Source organism: Strigops habroptila, chromosome 3 (assembly GCF_004027225.2).
Source record: "Strigops habroptila isolate Jane chromosome 3, bStrHab1.2.pri, whole genome shotgun sequence".
NCBI classification, from domain to species: Eukaryota; Metazoa; Chordata; class Aves; order Psittaciformes; family Psittacidae; genus Strigops; species Strigops habroptila.
Window position 1 is genome coordinate 130468 of NC_044279.2, and position 18007 is coordinate 148474.

The window sequence follows — 18007 nt, forward strand, 5'->3', positions numbered from 1 at the left end:
ACAGCACATGTCCCTGTGTCTGTTGCAGGCTTGGTTCCTTGCACAGTGAAAAGGGCCCCTGATTCTAGCCCTCCTTCATCCTGGGTGCGGGGAAAGGCTGAGCGGGTGGGATGCAGGACGAAGGGAATTTTTAAGGTTTAAAACAGTTTTCGGTAATAATGCAATGCAAACTGAAGCCCTCTCTTGAACTGGTATATTCCAGGCTAGATGCTCAACATGCCACTGTAGGAGCTGTTGTTCTTTTGTGGTATGCTAGTACCATCACAATAGGAATAAATCAGGGACACACTGGGGAGCACAGCGTGTGAGAAACTGCAGTGTCTGATACTGGGAAAAATCACAGTCTGTGCCTTTCCATCATGACACACTGTGATTCAGGTTAGAAACTTCCAATTTTGGTGTAAATTTCCTGCTCGTTGGGGGGTTTTTTGGTTGGTTGTTTTGGTTTTTATTTCTCTGAAATCACTTTCCCAATTTTGTTCCTCATGCAGTTCACCCATTATTTTCTGATGTTCCTTTCCAGGGGGCTCACCAGAATAGGTCTGGTTGTGGCAGACTCTTTATGTGTCCCAGTGAGACTCTGAACTAGGGGTCTTTTAATAACTTTGTACAATCAAGACGGGTGTATAGCAAGTAGAGCCGGCTGCGAGGCTTGCAACCTGTTTGGCTGAAAGCAGCTGCCGGCCCAGCACATGGGCTGCAGGAACATTTTTTCCCCTGAAGAATAAGATCAGTGTGTTGTGTACTGAGAAGTGGCAAACTGTTCCCAGCAAGCTGTATGCCTCATGGGCCTGGGTTTTGACTCTCCAGTAGGTTTCTTTGGTAACAGACTGGATTTGGCTGGGTATCTCTTGGTAACTGAGCTATGGATGTTGTGCCCCTCTGTGGTGCAGTGACAGACAGGGGCTCATCTGCTCGTGCAGCCTGTGCCGGCTTCCCTCCCCACAGACCCTTGCAGTGGTGGCTGCCTGCACCTGGCTTCTGCCATGGTGCTGGACACTTCTGGCCCTTGTGCAGCTGCCTGCAGGTTTGGCCAGCTGTGGGATTGCCCCATCACCCTGCAGTCATTTGAGCTTAGGCCCCTTGCAGAGCCCCTGCAGGAAGAGGTTAAACTGAGTCAGTGTCACAGCTGCCTCATGCCACCAACCAGCTCTCAGCCACTGTCATTCCACAAGCACAACTGCACAACTGCAGTTTGATTCTGTTATGGCTGTAAAGTGAAGCAAGCATTTCTAGTGAGGATTTAAGCAATGTACATGGCTGGGTGCTGATAACTTGCTGTTTGACCAAAACACGGAGAATAAATGGGTGGCCTGTTTAAATGGCTGGTTGTTGTGCTAATATGCAAAATGCCACAGAGCTTTCGTGGCAGCCTGGAGAAATCCAGCAGACAGGAGACTCCGTGCCAAAGCATGTCTGGAAGGAGGATGGTGTAACAACCCCTTTGCAGAGGCCACATTTTGCAGTCCAAGACAGTGCTCCTTGTCCCATGCAGGACCTGGCTGTGCACCTTGGGCAGCCCCAAGGCAGAGCTCATGGCCTTGTTCAGGGCCAGAACATGTCTGGTACCACATGAAATTAACTTTTACAGCGTTCCCTGGAGGCAGTGCAGCTGCAACAGGTCCTGTGCTGAGCTCAGCACACGACGCTTGCAATATATAGACATAATCCTGGAACTGTAGCCTTGCTCCTGACTTGATTTTGCCATTCTGCCATCAATGATGTGCTGAGGGTCAGACAAGTGATGGTAGAGTGCCACAAGCAGCCACGGTCTGGGCAGGGGGCCCTGAAATCAAAGATTTCCCTCAGATGGGTACTGGTGCTGCACCAGCATTCTGTGGCAGCCCTGGTATTGCTTATGCATTGCTGCCAGGGGAGCCCAGTGTGCCCCGTCCCCACACAGCCTTCCGCAGGGCCCCCCGCACCTCCTGGTTGCGGAAGCTGTAGATGACGGGGTTCAGCATGGGGGTAACGATGCAGTACAGTGCGGAGACCAGTGTGTCGGCTGCTGGGGAGTAGCCAGAGGTGGGCCGGTTGTAGTTCAGGTTGGCTGTCACAAAGTACAGGGCGACCACAAGCAGGTGGGCGGAGCACGTGGAGAAGGCCTTGTGGCGGCTGATGGCTGTGGGCATCCCAAGGATGGTGGCCAGGATGCGGAGGTAGGAGGCAACGACGAACAGGAAGGGGCTGAGGCCCACAAAGACACTGGCAGCATGGAGCGCCACTTCGCTGGGGCGGGTGTTGCTGCAGGCAGCCCTCAGCAGCGGGGGGACGTCACAGAAGATGTGCTGGAGCTGGGCAGCCCCGCAGAAGGAGAGCCTGGAGGCCAGGAAGGTGTGCACGGTGGAGTCCAGCAGCCCCCAGAGCCAGCAGCCCATGGCAGCAGCCGCACAGGCTCCGCGGCTCATGGCCTGTGTGTAGCGCAGGGGCTGGCATATGGCTGCGTAGCGGTCGTAGGCCATGACAGCCAGGAGCGCGCACTCGGACCCTGCGCACCCCATCAGGAAGAACATCTGTGCCAGGCACCCGTGGTAGGAGATGGTTGCCTGCGGGCGCAGGGCATTTGCCAGCACCTTGGGCATCGTCACTGAGGAGTAGCAAATGTCCAAGCAGGACAGGTGACTGAGGAAGAAGTACATGGGGCTGTGGAGATGGGGATCCAGGGACACGAGGGCGAGGATTGCAGAGTTCCCCAGCAGTGTGGCCAGGTAAATAGCCAGGAAAAGAACAAAGAGGAAGGGCTTGCCATGGGGAAAACCCAGGAGCACAAACTCTGACACCTGAGTCTGGTTCTCACCTGCCATGGGGCCAGCTGAGTCAGTCTTTGGGCAGAAACGAGCACTATGAGGAGGAGGTGGTGATTGTGAGCCAGCGAACTGGAGCACAACCACCCAGAAGGCAAGGATTTCACTGGTAGGATGGCTTTGGTCCTGTCTCCATAGCAGTTGAAAGCTTCCAATGTTGAGATTTCACAGACACTGCGTTTTTAGAGTCCAGAGAGCTGCCATTCAGTGTTGCATACCTGACTGCAAGAGAATCACACAGAAGAAACCAAGAACAGTGTACATCTAGATGAACCCACACCTCCCAGGTTCTCCTGCCAGCCCGTCCCCTGGTCTTGATAAGTATACCAAGCATGTCTCTTATCCTCCTGGTGGCACTTAACGGTGACTACATACTTCACTGCCCCCCAGACATGGACGCATCATTCCTTAGATGCGACAGCCACTAAGCTTGCTCTTCCCAAGCCACTGGTTGGGGATGTGGCATCACCCTGCACCGGTTAAAAGATTTTTTTTCTTTATCTTGTCTCCTGCTCTTTTTTTTTTTTTTTTGGGGGGGGTGCTTTGCTCTGCAATAACCAACACTTAAAAAAGCACAAGTTCCAACTGGGAGTGACTTAAGACATGGTGTTTGTTAAGCCACAGGCAAATTTAAGTTATTGGGGATCTCAACTAGCCTTCCTTCCATCATCCTATTTCAATTCTCACCGCGGCGCAAATGTTCTGCTTACTGCTGTGTGAAGCTATGACCACCATGTCCACATGATGGACGAAGCATGGGGAAGCAGTTATTGCTCATAAAGCTCAGACAAGTGCTGCTGAAGGTGGTGCTTCTTAGGTGCCTGTGGCCAGGGCTGCTGCAGCCCCTCATGCCAGTGCCAGGAAGCCCAGCAGATGGAGGCTGGGTGTTCTGGTGCACAAATACAGCAAATACGGTGCAGCAGCCTCTGTGAGGCTGCTGAAGAAATGGGGCTCAGAGAGAGGTAAAAAAACATCTTCAGTCGCCTTGCCTTGGGTGCAGAGCTGTCTCAGGCAGCACTTGGCACAGGCACACACTGCACTCAGCCAGCCTGAAACCAGCGGCTGCTCTCAGCTGGGTGAGGGAAAGAATCCAGAGAGGCTTAAGCTCACATATATGTTGATAAGGGAGCACCAGGACTGGAAGTACCAGGGCAGACTGTGACTGCATGGCAGATCTTAATTTCTCTGTCCATAGCATGTATCTATGTATCAGCCATGATTTTAAACCATTGAGCAGTGGAGAATTCGCTGCTTCTTTTGGGAGGTTTTTTCTTACAGCTACTTACTGCGATAACTTGTCCGAGCAGCTGAACATTGTGGGCCTTTTTCCTGTTGGAATTGCTCAAATGTCAGCTCTGTCTCATTCATAATTTTCAGGTCTTTCTCTTCCTGATTAAGGACCCTGTATTCTAATAGTATTCTCTCCTTGCTTCTACTTGCACACTGTGGTCGGTGTCAGTGTTTGCTAAGTAGAAGAGCCAAGTTCTAATTCATTTCTCTTTCACTCTCTAGTTTTAAACTTAAAAAAAAAAAAAAAAAAAAAAAAAAAAAAAAAAAGGAGAGAGGAAGACCTTCAGTGAAAAGATGAATTCTGCTTTGGACTCATGATGTCCAAACTTGTCTCTCCATCCTGGATATGGGTGCTACAAGGCTGAGAAACCACTGCCTGCCAAGCTCTCCAATGGTGCCCGAGATCAGCATGTTCTTTAATAGTGTTGGGGTTATTTTTGTTACTGATTTTGTATCCATGGCACAGGTACATAAGGACTGTCTCATCAAAAATGCTGGAAATCTCAGACCGTCGCTGCTTCTGGCCAGCCCCCAGCTGTGTGCATTTTCATGCAAAAACAGCCCAACTTGCTTGTCCCAGCCTGGCAGCCAGGAGCAGGAACCTGAGAGGGGCAAGCGCTGGAAGAGACAACAGCAGCATTTGCAGAAATTGTCTCGTCTCAAGCTGTCCCTGTCTGCAAAGTTGCAAAATGCACACGTTGATCTGTATCAGTTCAAGATACTGTGTGTGTGTGAACTGCCACAGCACTCAGGCAATGGCTTTTTTAAGGCACAAGTGCCTCCATGGTGTAGGTGTGAGAGGGGAAGAATCTGTCCAGGACCTTGTTGGATGCTTTTACTCATGACCTGTAAGCCAGAGGCAGGAGTCTGCCGATAAGTTACGGTGAAGCTGGCACCAGTGAAGGTGGCGACCTGCCTGCTACACAGGAAGAATGGGGCACCTCAGGAACCAGAGTGATAAAAATGAGAATAGATTTAATAGTAGGAGGTTGGACATGTAAGGGCTGTCACCTTGTGCTCTGAACTGGGGCTCAACACTTGGAAATAAGAGCAGGTGAACAAGAGTGTGTGAGTCCATCACATGCTACCAACCAGCCCTTGGTCTGCTGTGGGTACACAGCCATGACCTGTGGGTCATTGTGTTTGCTGCAGCAGGAGGGAATTCTTAGTTCCACTGCAGGAGGGACAGTGAGTTCTGGAGAGCTGCAAATGGTGCTTTCCCCATGCTGGCAAATCCAGGCTGGATTAGGCATGGAGATACAGGGCTACAGTACAGCCATAGGAATCCTGCAGAGGAATGACCCCAGTTTTTCACCATGGTCTGGAGCAATGTAGCAGACAGTGGACCCAGCCACATGACAAGAAATGCCAGATTTAAACCTCAGACATCCTGTACACAATGAAAGAGGAAGACATGGTGGGAAACTCTGCCTTTCTCTCCTGGGCTGCATAGGAATGAGCCTTGAAAGAATCTCCATCTTGCTTCAGCTCCTTTCCTCTCTCTCACTTCCACTGAGGTGGTTTCTCATGGTAACTAATCACTTGTCAAGTATTTCCCAGTGCAGTGACACCTCTGCTCAGTGCCGACCAGACCAGAAACACTGTACAGGGGGCAGAGGGGGTCCGATGCCATCAGTGCTGGGAAGGAAGCTGGTTTCTGTCATTCCCGCTGGGAGAAGGTTCCCCTGACCAGTGTGATGGCGATGCACCAGTCGGAGATCCAGCTCAGTGCTGGTGCAGTCCCTAAAGCAGGGTGCCTTATGTCACCACGCTGCACTTCTGTGCAGCTCCAGCGTTTTGGGGCATTGTGTCACCCTTCCTCCTGTAGTGGGCCAGATGTGCTCCATGCCCACCCGGGGAAGCCAGCCACTCCTGCAGGATGTGGCTTTCCTCACAGAGCCACTGCATCCCATTTGCATTCGGGTGAGCAGACCAGATAGCCAGAGCACATCGCCATGGGAGGTAAGGTCCTGAACCTTGGGCATGGTCCAGCCCCAGTTCCAGGTGATGGGTGGACTGAGGGAGTTGGCAATTACACATGGTTAACTTGTTCTGAAAAGGACTGGATTCCTTTGTTTGAGACATCACCAACAGACACAGCCCAGACCACCCAAGAGCCCTGTGTGATGCTACTAGGTTTGCCTCCAAGTAACGTGCCTATAGGGACCCCTGTGAGGGTCCTACCATGAGTGAGGTCCTGTCCCACCACAGACAGCAGTCCCGCCGTCCCGGCTCTCCCTTACCTCCATGTCCAAGAGCAGTGGATGGCATCCAGTGCTTGGAAAGAAGGAAAAACTAGGAATGTGCCCAGCTGCTGTCCAGTTGTCTTACCTGCATGAGGAAGAGCCTTTGTGTCCTCAAGGCTTGCGAGCGGAGGAGAGGCTTTTAACCCTGCGAGGGCCCTTGGGGAGAGGCTTTCACAGGTAGCTTGTGTTCAGAGGCAGGAGCAAGCAGCAGAGGAGCATCCCCCCAGTCAGCCTGCACAAGTGGTGCTTGCACCTACAGCATAAAGCCCTCCTGGCATAGGACCCACCTTGATCTCCTGTTCTGCTCTGGGCTGTGCAAAATGCAAACTGTGAGAGAAACAGTGTTGTTTTCGCATAATTGGGGCTGGGGCTTTGTAATATTAAGGCTTTACAATATTAGAGCTTTAAGATCAATATTAAGGCTTTGCAATATTAAGATTTTTCAGTACTGGGGCTGGGGCTAAGTTACTAAATGAACGAAACAAAGGGTTTGAGATACCATAACCTAGAAAGACATGCTCTGTAGTTAAAGACAATATCATGTCTGGATGAAAGATACACTTTGTGGTTAAAAAGAATACTATCTTTGTACCATCTATGAAACTAAGCAGGTGCAGGCTGGTTAAACAGTAAGTTGGGGTGCCACATCTGCCAGAGAGTTATGAAATCGAACCATAAAAGGACATAAATAAATAAGAGGAAGGGGCATACAAAATCAAGTAAGGGGAAGTGTAACCAGAGGTGGGACAGTCGGCACATAGATTATACGTGTCGGATAGGCTGTAAACCTTGGAGTACCCAATCAATGGGGAAACAAGGGAGGGAACTTGTGAACGGGATAGGAAATATAAATCATAGTTCTGCTTTTGCTGTGTGTGCCTACTTGCCAGGACACCTGTTTTTGCACAAATGTTAATAAATAGCTGCTTCACTGCTGTGTCTACCCTGGGCTTATGTTTTTATCTAGAGACCATTTCTCACACAGACCAGCCAGGGTTCTCTAGCCTTGGCCTCCTGCTCCAGGCTTGTGGCAGCAATTGCGGTGCCTGGGCTGCAGCTCCAAGCAGGTACCCATGCCAGGCACTCAGGGCTGCAGGAGGGTGTCTGGCTGGGGTGGCTGGGAGCTGCAATCCCTGTGCCCTAAGTCCTTCCTTATGACCCAGTTTTATCCCTTGCAGGGCTATGAGGTGCCTATGGTGGCCAATGCCAGCAGAGAGGCAGCAATGAGGAGGGCTGGCTATTGACAACAGACCTGTAGGCAACAGCCTTAAGGTGATTGTGACATCTGTGCTCCCACCATCTGCGATAACTGTGCCCACCCAGCCCAGGCTGGGCAAGGCTCTGGGGTGGAGTGTGGTATAAGGGACCAGGAGAACATGCCACAGTGGGACTGTGATCTGCCAGCAGCTCTGATTGGACTTGGTTAAGGCACCAAGTAGAGTCCTGTGAGTTCTTGAAGCGCTGGGCATCAGGATTACATGGACTTACACAGGGTGAATGCTGCTTGCTCTGAGCCTGGAGCCATTCTTGATAGGAACAGCGGATTTAGCTGGAGTTCACCAGATAGTGCCATGGAAATGTGAAGTGGGAAACCCAGGAAATGTGAAGACTGCAACAGGGAGTGAATCAGGAGATCAAGACTGAGACATGATTCTGCAATTCTGCAGCAGGAATACAGCATTGCTGTGTTGCAGTCTTTTTGCATCCTCTGTTTCCTGATGATCAGGCAATAGGAGCTGATCCTATAACCAGCTCTGTATCTGAGTTGAGGAGCTGAGCAGGAATGTAATTTGAAAAGTAGGGACTGCATAGGCACCAACACTTGAGGGGAAGGAACACCCCACGTGGAAACCAGCATAGACACCAAAGGAGCTACTATCTCAGTAGGGGGAAAAACCCATGTCGGAAGTTGTAAAAGATGATAGCAGCAATTATGAGCCCTGTAAGTCAAAGAGCCTGTTTCAGGAAAGCTGGGCTGGCAGGGTAGAAGGACCATGATAACCGGACGTTGTGACACAGCCATTTGCTGTGAGTTTACACCTTTCTCTTGTGGCAATGATGAATATTTCATACTTGTTTCATAAAACTCAGTGGCACGGCATTCCAATAAACCTGGCTGCTCTCCCAGGATTTTAGATGAAGGCAGATGCTGGCAGCACTTGGAGAAACACCCTCCCACATTGATATTTGGAGTAGGGCTTTGCTGAGACCACCAACCCTTGGCACAAATATTAAAATAAAATACACTAAAATCTTGCCAGATGCCAGAAGCTTGGAATTCAGTTCTGGTGATCCATGTCCATTTTCTGCGGTAATGTCTTCAGGACAGCCTTTATGAGAAGAAATAGCAATGTTTGTATCCTCCTCTGGTCTATTGAGGCCTATCAAATCTAACCTTGAGGGTGCAGTGAGACATCAAATCTCCATGAATTTGTGAAGAGTCAGGGGAGTTGTTTTAAACCAAATGCCTAAATTTGGGTGAGCATCCACAAGGATCAGGCCCAGCTCCTGTAACCACTCAGCACATTGGGAAATCAGACTCTAAGCTGGGTGCAGGGCCCTTACCTTCTCCAAGGGTAAGTGTTGCACCTTCCAAAACCCACGTGCACTGTTGTAAAACCGGGAACTTCTCCAAGTCAAGTTTCCCTACTTGTTTGGAGAGATGCATCCTTCCAGCTTAAGGATTCCTTCTCAAGCAAAACCTACCATTGCTTGTATCGCAGCTCACTACAGCAGTGCTGCCATCTCACTGTTCATGGTTTCCACTTGTGCGCAAATGCTTCCTTTGGACACAGAGACAAGAAAACCAGTGCAATTCCTGGTGTTCAGGGTGGCACGAATCTGCTTGCTGGATCCAACCCCTACCCAAAGCACAACCAGCTCCATGGTCAGACAAAGATGCTGTGGGCTGTATCCAGATCTCAAAGCCTCCCTGAGACCCTGCTCCACTATGTAATGATCCTCAGAGTGACTGTTTTTCCTTACCTCTAGGTGGAAGGAAACCTCTTGAACCTCCAACTCTGAAAACTCGGGGGTTTTTGTTTATGAGAAGTTCAATATGAGTCAACAATTTGTCCTGGTGGCCAAAAGGGCCAACCATATCCCAGGGTGCGTCAGGCACAGTACAGCTAACTGGTCAAAAGAAGTGACTGTCCTACTATGCTTAACTGTACCTCAGTAATGTGTGCATTGCAAAGATGGTGAAAGGACTGGAGGACATGACTTACAAGCACCAGGTGAGGATACTGGATTTGTGCAGCTTAGAGGAGACTGAGGTGACCTCATTGCTGTCTACAACTTCCTCATGAGGGGAACGAGGTGGAGAGGGTGATGCTGATTTCTCTCTGGTGTGCAGTGATAAAACGTGAGGGAATGGCTTAAAGCTGTATAAGGGGAAGTTCAGATTGGATATTAGGGAAAAGCTCTTCACTGAGAGGGCAGTCAAGCACTTGAACAAGCTACCCAGGGAAATGGTCATGGCTCCAAGCCTGACATGACCATTTCCCTGGGGTCATGGGGGAAGTGTTCAGGAAGCATTTGGGCAACACATATCTGGTTTAAGTTTTAGGTTGCCCGATATGGAGTCTAGAGTTGGACTCAATGATCCTTGTGAGTACCTTCCCACTGAGAATACTGTATGATTCTATGAACTTGAAACCTCCTGTCTGAATTTTGCCTGCTGCATCTCATCTTCCCTCCCTGCCCCAGTGATGAGCCTAGCATTGTTTTCTTGATACTTCGCCATAGGTATTAGATTGTTATGTGGTCCCCACAAAGCCATTCCTTTTGCAGGCTGAGCAAGCCCAGCTGCCTCTGCCTCCGCTTACAGTGCACGTGCTCCAGCCCTGGCCATCTTGGTGGCTCTTTACTGAACTGTTCTGAGTCTGCTGGTTTCCTTGTTTTGGGGAACCCAGCACTGGATGCAGCACTTCGGTATGGTCTCAGAGGTACTGACTAGAGGGCCATAACCACCTCCCTCATTCTACTCTCTTTGGTGCTGTTCACATAGCTCAGGATGCTGTTGGTCACCTCTGCTGCCAGGGCACACTCATGTCTAGTTTGCTGCCCACCAAGGGCCCCTAGGGCCTTTTCCACAGAGCTGCTGCTCAGCAAGGCACCCCCAGACTGTGTTTTCAGGGGCTCTTGCTTCCCAGGCACGGGACTTGCCATTTGTCCTTGCTGAACCTCATGGGGTTCTTTCTGGCTCATTCCTCCAGTCTGTCCAGGTCCCTCTGGATGGCAGCCCTGCCCCTGAGCATGTTGACTGATCCCCTCCACCCTCACATCTTTCCGTCATCTTTCATATCGTTAATGAAAATATCAAACAGGACAGGTCCCAGCACAGATACCTGTGATGTTCTACTTGCCACTGGCCTCCAGGTAGAGCATGACCTGTTGACACCACTCTCTAACCATGATGATCCAGTTTTACACCACTGCTTTCACTGGTGTTGCTTTGACAGATGCAAACTGAATGCACTTTTCATCCTGCATTTTCTGCATGCACTTCTCCTGGATGGGCAACTTCCTTTACCTTGTTTTCTGTGGCCATACCTGGCTCAGGAGCTCAATGGTTTGTTAATGGCAACATTTCTCCCAGCTGGCTGCAATGGGCCTGGGCTCTGGTTTTTCCCTCAGTGATTTTGACTGTCACTGATGCAGTTTTGATGGTACTAAAACTGTACTGTCCTCTGCAGATGTCATCCAAGCAGTAGTTCAGACACGTTCAGCACAAACTGTAGGTTTGGCTTGTGTGTTCTTTTTTTCTTTTTTTCCTAAACATCCCTTTTTAAAATCTCCACCAACAACATTCTGTAGGATTTTCTTATAAATATCACAGTTGTAACACTCAGACTTATTGAACAGAGGTTATAGTAAAACACCCTGTTTCATGACATTGTGACATCAATGCTGTTGAGTGTCCAGAGATTCCAGGTCCCTTGTACCACCCAGATATTGCCATACTGGAGTAGGTCCTGTGGAGGTCATAGAGGGCTTGGGGTTGGAGCACAGGGCATACAAGGAGAGGCTGAGACTGCTTTGTTCAGCCTGGAAAGGAGAAGACAAAAGGGAGACCTTCCTGTGGTCTGCAGCTGCCTAATGGGAGCAGGGAGAAATGATGGACGCAGACTCTTCTCACAGTGCCATGGTGACAAGAAGAGGCAACAGGCACAAGCTGTAACAGGAGCCATTCTCACTGGATGTCAGGGAAAAATCCTTTAGGCACTAGATCAAAACCCAGAGAGGCCAAGGACTGGAATCTCTGACCTTGGAGATACTCGGCACTCACCTGGCCGCAGCCCTGAGCCACCCATGCTAATGGGTCCTGCTCCAATCAGGGCTTGGACCAGGGGCTTCTTTCCAATGGCACAAGTCTGATTTCTGGAATGAAATTCTCATCAGGTTTTGTAAGTACAATATTTCTTCCCCCCCTTTTCTCTCCCCCCTTGATTTCCTCAGATAAAAAGTTCCCATTGGGTTTTTTTTTTTTTTTTTTTTCTTTTTTTTTTTGCAGCTGGAGTTGCCTGTTATCCAGACCAGGCATTAACAAGAATAAGCAAAACCTGGCATTTCCAATTTGGCCTACACAAGACAGGACAAAAGCCTCACACTGCATCTCGTGTGAGTGGTAATGCATTACGGTCTGACTATTTTCCCCCCTAACACTTGACAAGGAGATTTTCCAACTGAAGGAAATCATTGTCTCAACCTTTCATTAACTGATGATTTGTGTTCATATTTTAGAAAAAGGGTAATGAGGGTGGCACCTACATGATCCAAACTCTAAAACTAGCCAAAGTTTGTGTTTGTCATGGGCTTGTGTTTGTCATGGGCTAACAGCATGCACAAACGCAAGCACTACGATCATGCAATGTAAAGTGATTTGTTAGCCTGTGGTAGTTTGTGGGGTTTGGGGGCAGGTCTAACACCTACAGAGTCCCAGAAGAGGGAAAGGGGGGTCTTGGCACCAGCCTCAGGCCAACTTGTGCTCAGAAAGCAACAGGGAAAGTCCTGTCACCACTGAGCAGCACATTTGCCTAATGATTGTAACCTTGTACTTCCTGGTCAGCTGTGGCCCTGCTGCCAAGCTCTGCTCCTCCCGCTCTCTATGGCCAGCTCCATCCTCCCACTGAACGGAGCCAGCTCTCCAAGGCTTCTCGCCCAGGCCTTGCCCAGGCTTGGGCATCCAGTCTGCCCCAGAGGCCAATTAGTGCACTTTAAACAAGGTGCTTTAAATAGAAGGCTGAAGTTTGAGAGAGAAGTTTCCTTGTTTCCAGTTTGTCTGCTTGGTACCCGTTCCCCATAGGCTTCTCTCTACAGAGAAAATGCCACCTGAGCTTCAGTGCCAATTACTAAGAGCCCAGAGCACTTCACTTCCTCCCCTTGCAGGTTTTTGTGAGACTTGTAAACAAGGCTCAGAGTGGCCTATTAAAAGTTTGAGGCAGGAGTAACTTTGAAGCTGTTCACATCTGCTGTAATCAATTGCATCATCATATCATAAGCAGCGGAATGAGACATGTGGAAAGAATGTCTTTGTTCTAGACAGACTCCCCATCTTTGAAATGTTCATACTCTAGGCAAAGAAACACACAAAGCTCTTGAGTATTAAAATGAGAAAAAGGTAAATAATTTAACCTGAATGACAGTAAACTTCATGGAAAACGTATTTATTGCTTAAATACAAAGCTGAAGTTCCACAGCCATTTGTCATAATGATTGTGCCTTCTTGCCCAAATTCCTTCTCTACTCTGAGGCAGTGTATCTACACTATATATGTATACTGCAGCCATGTCAGATAGGTATTGTTTCTGTGAAATACAGGAGCACTTCCTTTAGAAAGCAGAAACTCTGGTTCAGCAGCCTTCAGTCTAATACTCAGGTACCAGGCTTCTGTGCAAACAGGCAGAAAGCATTTAAGCATTAGTAAGAAGAGGACAACAACCAAAATACAAATGTCGACTGTACATGAGATTGTTGCAGCATCAGATATTACATATTTAAGCTAAACCAGCATTTGGATAACTTGCCTTTATTATTTCACAACATAATGTTTGGAGCTCAAATAAAGAAAATGAAAATCTTTATGAAAGAGAAGAAATAGCCTATGCTGGGCATTACCAGGATTTCTTAAGAATAATCAGAGGTTTCAACTCGTTCTGTAAACGCAGATTAGGGACAGGGAAGGGGCAGGAAGAAAAGTGAGAAAGGGTACAAGAAATTGTTTTAAATTAAAGCCATTGGAAGTTACAAAATCAAAGGTACAGCACAGGACTGGGAGGCACAAGGAGGTACACAGAACAGATGTGAAGTGTCATTATGTCCTGGTTTCAGCTGTAACAGTTATTTTCTTTCTAGTAGCTGGTACAGTGCTACGACACACTAAAGAAGTGAAACATTTCTTCAGCACTTACAGAGAGGGGAAAAATTAATAAAAGAAAGACTTTCCTAAGAGGCCTCAAAGCAGAGCATCTGCTGAAATCCAAAGGCTTCCTTTGATATTAAAAATATTTTTTGACACTATCATCTCCTCCATCTAACACCAAATATTTCAGTATTATCATAGAATCCCAGACTGGTTTGGGTTGGAAGGGACCTTAAAGCTCATCCAATTCCAACCCCTGCCATGGGCAGGGACACCTTCCACTAGAGCAGGTTGCTCCAAGCCCCTGTGTCCAACCTGGCCTTGAACACTGCCAGGGATGGGGCAGCCACAGCTTCTCTGGGCACCCTGTACCAGCGCCTCAGCACCCTCACAGGGAAGAACTTCTTCCTTACATTAAATCTCCTGACAGACTTCACAGAACATCTTTAGATTTACAAAACAAACACTCTGTGTAGGGCAATGGGACTGCACAGTTCTGACAACCACTTCTCAGGTGCAGTCCTAGTGAACCAAGGAAATGTTAATACGGACATAACAACTGGCAGCTACCTAAGGAATGGTGACTGTCACCTGATAATCACTCTGCGAAAACACTGCACCACTAAACCAGTGTTGTTTGTACTTGAAATTTTAAAAGGGTCAGCTTCCCCAAATGTAATAATGGCGAATGACTAGGAAAATTAACACATTTAAAACAAGAAGTGTAAGCCAGGAATTGTCATTTAATGGCACCCCAAATGAATAGCCAAAAAAGAAAGCACAATATAAATAAAGAAGAAAGATGAAAATAAAATTGTAAGGGTTACTAATTACATGAAAACCCCCACATAACTGGCAGACACTCAGGGAATCAATAAAATATCAATCAACAGTAGCATTATGGACAGCAAGATTTCAGAGCTGTATAGACACAAAACTCGATCATGAGCAGATCCACCTTTGGATATTGCTGGTGAAAATAAAACAGCAATGCAAAAATGCAGAAATATTCCGCAGATCCTTTTGATCTGTACCTGGAACAAAACAATGACTGCATTTAATCTCGTATAATGGTAAGGAAGGAACAAACATGTTGATGTATTTGGTCAAGGAAACTCTACAGAAGCATCTCCTACAATTACACATTTTTTAATCAAATGCCCAACATTTCACATAGTTGTCTTAAACTAGTCACAGCAACTTGCCTTTGATCTGTACCACAATGATGCACTAATGAATTTGGGATTCAATCAACAACCCAGTCAAGAGCTATAGGGATCAGTATTCTCAGTGCTAGTCACACAAAACTTCAGAAGGAGTCAAGCTAACAAACTTCTTGTCCCAAACACAGTACAAAGGTACCTTCACCAATACAGTGCATTTGAAATTATCCCAAAAAAATTCACTCAGTACAACATGGCACCTTAATTAAAAATATCATCATTGTAAGAGGCTATTTGGGGAGAGTTTAAATGGATAAAAAACTTGTACAGTAACAGAGCTCAAAATGCATCAAACAGGGAAACATAAATAAGCATATCAGAACCTTGCTTTGTACCTCAAAACCAAGTCCTCACACGCATATCAGCATATGACAACTATATCAATTATTGCATAATTAAAGGACTTTGTCCATATAATTTACAAATGACATGGAACTCAGTACTTCAATGCCCAGTAAGGGTATAGGCAATGAAGCCCCTGAGTTGCCATTAGGCAATTTGTTACAAGGCTTCTTGTAAAGAAATTTCCTGGCAGAAATTCTACAGCCCCTGTGTACCAGCATTCAAATCAGCTTCTCTGGCCTTTTATTATGGATTCAAGAAATCCACAGCTCTAATAGCCACTATCAAGTCTCATCAGAACTGCTGATCTCATGCCCCAGGCAATCTAAAAAGCACAAACAAAAGATCCTTCACAGGCACCGGAGTACTCCACACCTTTCTGCAGCTTCCCCTAGAACTTGTGCTGCAGACTTGTCAGCCCAAACCAAACCAACCCAATGGGATATGCTGCTTTCCTCTTGAGAACGGCTTCTAACCGTGCGTTCCACCAGATGCTCAAGATCAGACTTATGATACAAACTGAAGACAACCTTGTTTCTCAGCTTGGATCCAGGAAAACAAGGGCAGGAGAGTTCATACTACCCTGCTTATTGCTGCCTTTTTTTGTATTCTTTTGCCTCTCTTTTCTCCTTATGGGCCTCTGGGAACAGAGCAAATATTAAGACTCTGAGGACTACTATCAGCAAAACAAACCATATCCTAACTGGAACTAGCAACCCCCTTTCATCTACCCTGTTGCTGGACTCACCTGTACCGCTTATGTCCAAATAAACATGAGAGACCAGTGAACTCCATGGCTAGATCTCTACATCCAGTTGGAGAACTGCTACTTGAGAAGTTTTACCTAAATTGCCCCAGCACCTGGATGCTGCATGAACAACCTAACTCCAGGTAGCACAACATAATGTGCTTTAGGTCTTTCTCTCCCCCATACTCCTTAAAACATGCCATGGCTCTATGTCTTGTTATGAGGCTGACACAGTGTGTCTAGCAGGTACTCCCGGCTCAGCAAACCATACCCCCGGGTAACTCAGGTCAACTCTGCCTCTTCATCCCTGAACACACAGTGGACACGCTCCTCTGCATTGTAATACACCTGCCCTCGGCGCAGACGTGGCTCTTCCTGCTGGTACCAGAGCTGCTCATCGAACTCTGGGAAGAAAAAGGCAATTTCTCTGCTGGCAGATGCTGGTGAATCTGTTGGAGAACAGAGGAGAAGGTAAGTGATGGCAGTGTGACACTACAAACGTGCTACATTCCAAAGGGAAGGGCAGAAGCCACAAGAAAAGCACCAGGCTCAAGTAACACCAGGACAGGGGGGAGTGGAGTCTGCAGAAGTGAGTAAATCATTAACTGTGCCTTCCAGAATGGAAAGTAAGCAAAATACCAGCTCTCACACCTTCCTGAGCTCCAGTCTTTGCCCAACACTCAGCCAAGAAGGACAGGTCTACCTGAACCATGAGTGGTATTCCTGGTGTCAGTGAGGCCATAAGCTCCTCGGATGGAGTCTGGGACGCTGTTTCGGGCTCGGAATACTTTGGTGGGTCCCATCAGGGATCTCCAGAGCGGGACAGCATTCTCATGGGCCAAGATGTAAGCCCACATGGGGCCACTGAGAAAAAGACCACGGAAGAGCAAAAGTAGATAAGGTTACAAAAGGGCATGGCTTCATTCTTATAGATACAGCAAGTGCAAAGAAGGAAGCGCAATTCTTGTCCAACGCTTTTGGGAGGGTCACAGACCTACCATGACACTAGACACGGAGCCTGTGGCTCAGAGCAAAGCATTTGCATGAATGCCTCCTCCTAGGTAATGGCACCCACAAGCCTTGGGGCTGCCACCCCACTAAGTCCTACTATAGTCACAGCAGGGTTATCTCCTGACATTTCTCCACCCCTGAGGCCAGAGCTTTCCACCTCGGGTGAGACATGTCCCACACCAAGGTGGCACCTCCAGCCGCAGGCGGGACAAGAGTCCTCTGTTAAGCAAAGGGAGCTCCCTCCTGGCGCCCCTCAGAGCCCGGCTGCGGCCACGGCAGGTACCTGGCCATGAACTCCACCAGCCGCTGGTAGAAGAACCGCCCTGCGAAAGAAAGACGGGTGGGTCACACCGTGCAGCGCCGCCGGCCCCGGACACGCTCGTCCACCCGCAGCCCCGGCCTCGTGCCGCCTACCCGCGTGCTCCCGGTAGAACCGGCGGCTCTCCTCCCGCCCACAGCGCAGCTTCTTGGCGCGCACGATGAGGAACCGATTGCTGAGGATGGTTTCGTGCACGGCCTGCGGGCAGAGGGGCAGCGGCTAGGCGGGCGGCAGCCACCGCCGGGACGCCCCGCACCGCCCAGCCTGGGCCGGTGTCTCGGGGCGGCGCGGGGCGGAGCGGGACGAAGCGGGGCGGTGCGGAAAGGTGCTGGGAGGGACGAAGCGAGGCGGTGCGGGATGATGCGGGGAAGGACGATGCAGGGCAGAGCGGGGCGGTGCGGAACGATGCTGGGAGGGACGAAGCGAGGCGGTGCGGGATGATGCGGGGAAGGACGATGCAGGGCAGTGCGGGACGATGCGGGGAGGGACGAAGCGGAGCGGGACGATGTGGGGCGGTGCAGGGAAGGACGAAGCGGGGCGCCCAGCGCTCACCTCCAGCACCAGCGGGTGGGCCACGGCATCCGGCTTCAGCAGAGCCAGAGTCAGCTGCAGCGGCCGCCCACACCGACCCGCCACCGCCATGGCCCGCGGCGCGCCCGTG

At 49.0% G+C, this 18007-nt stretch overlaps 2 protein-coding genes across 3 annotated transcripts; both read right to left on the reverse strand.

Moving 5' to 3' along the window:
* Nucleotides 1–109: 109 nt before the first annotated feature.
* On the reverse strand, nt 110–2804 carry LOC115601756 (olfactory receptor 1F1-like). The gene has a single exon (XM_030472138.1). The coding sequence runs from the start codon at nt 2802–2804 to the stop codon at nt 1857–1859; it is 948 nt and encodes a 315-aa protein (XP_030327998.1). The 3' UTR covers nt 110–1856.
* Nucleotides 2805–12992: 10188 nt separating this feature from the next.
* NME6 (NME/NM23 nucleoside diphosphate kinase 6) lies at nt 12993–18003 on the reverse strand. 2 transcript variants are annotated; one of them, XM_030472142.1, is made up of 6 exons: nt 17899–18003; nt 17442–17544; nt 17311–17350; nt 16720–16880; nt 16288–16465; nt 12993–14737 (listed from the first exon to the last, which is right to left on the reverse strand). In XM_030472142.1, the coding sequence occupies exons 1-5, from the start codon at nt 17986–17988 to the stop codon at nt 16299–16301; spliced, it is 561 nt and encodes a 186-aa protein (XP_030328002.1). In that variant the 5' UTR covers nt 17989–18003; the 3' UTR covers nt 12993–14737; nt 16288–16298. The 2 variants fall into 2 exon arrangements, with proteins under 2 accessions (XP_030328002.1, XP_030328001.1); XM_030472141.1 differs by having other exon boundaries at nt 12993–16465.
* Nucleotides 18004–18007: the final 4 nt, after the last annotated feature.

Excerpts from the sequence above, each read along its gene's own strand:
- LOC115601756 (XM_030472138.1), bottom strand. The coding sequence starts at position 2,804 with ATGGCAGGTGAGAACCAGACTCAGGTGTCAGAGTTTGTGCTCCTGGGT.
- NME6 (XM_030472142.1), bottom strand. The coding sequence starts at position 17,988 with ATGGCGGTGGCGGGTCGGTGTGGGCGGCCGCTGCAGCTGACTCTGGCT. Across the intron at positions 17,545-17,898 it reads CCCACCCGCTGGTGCTGGAG|GCCGTGCACGAAACCATCCT; the intron begins GTGAGCGCTGGG and ends CTCTGCCCGCAG. Across the intron at positions 16,466-16,719 it reads GAATACCACTCATGGTTCAG|ATTCACCAGCATCTGCCAGC; the intron begins GTAGACCTGTCC and ends GTTCTCCAACAG.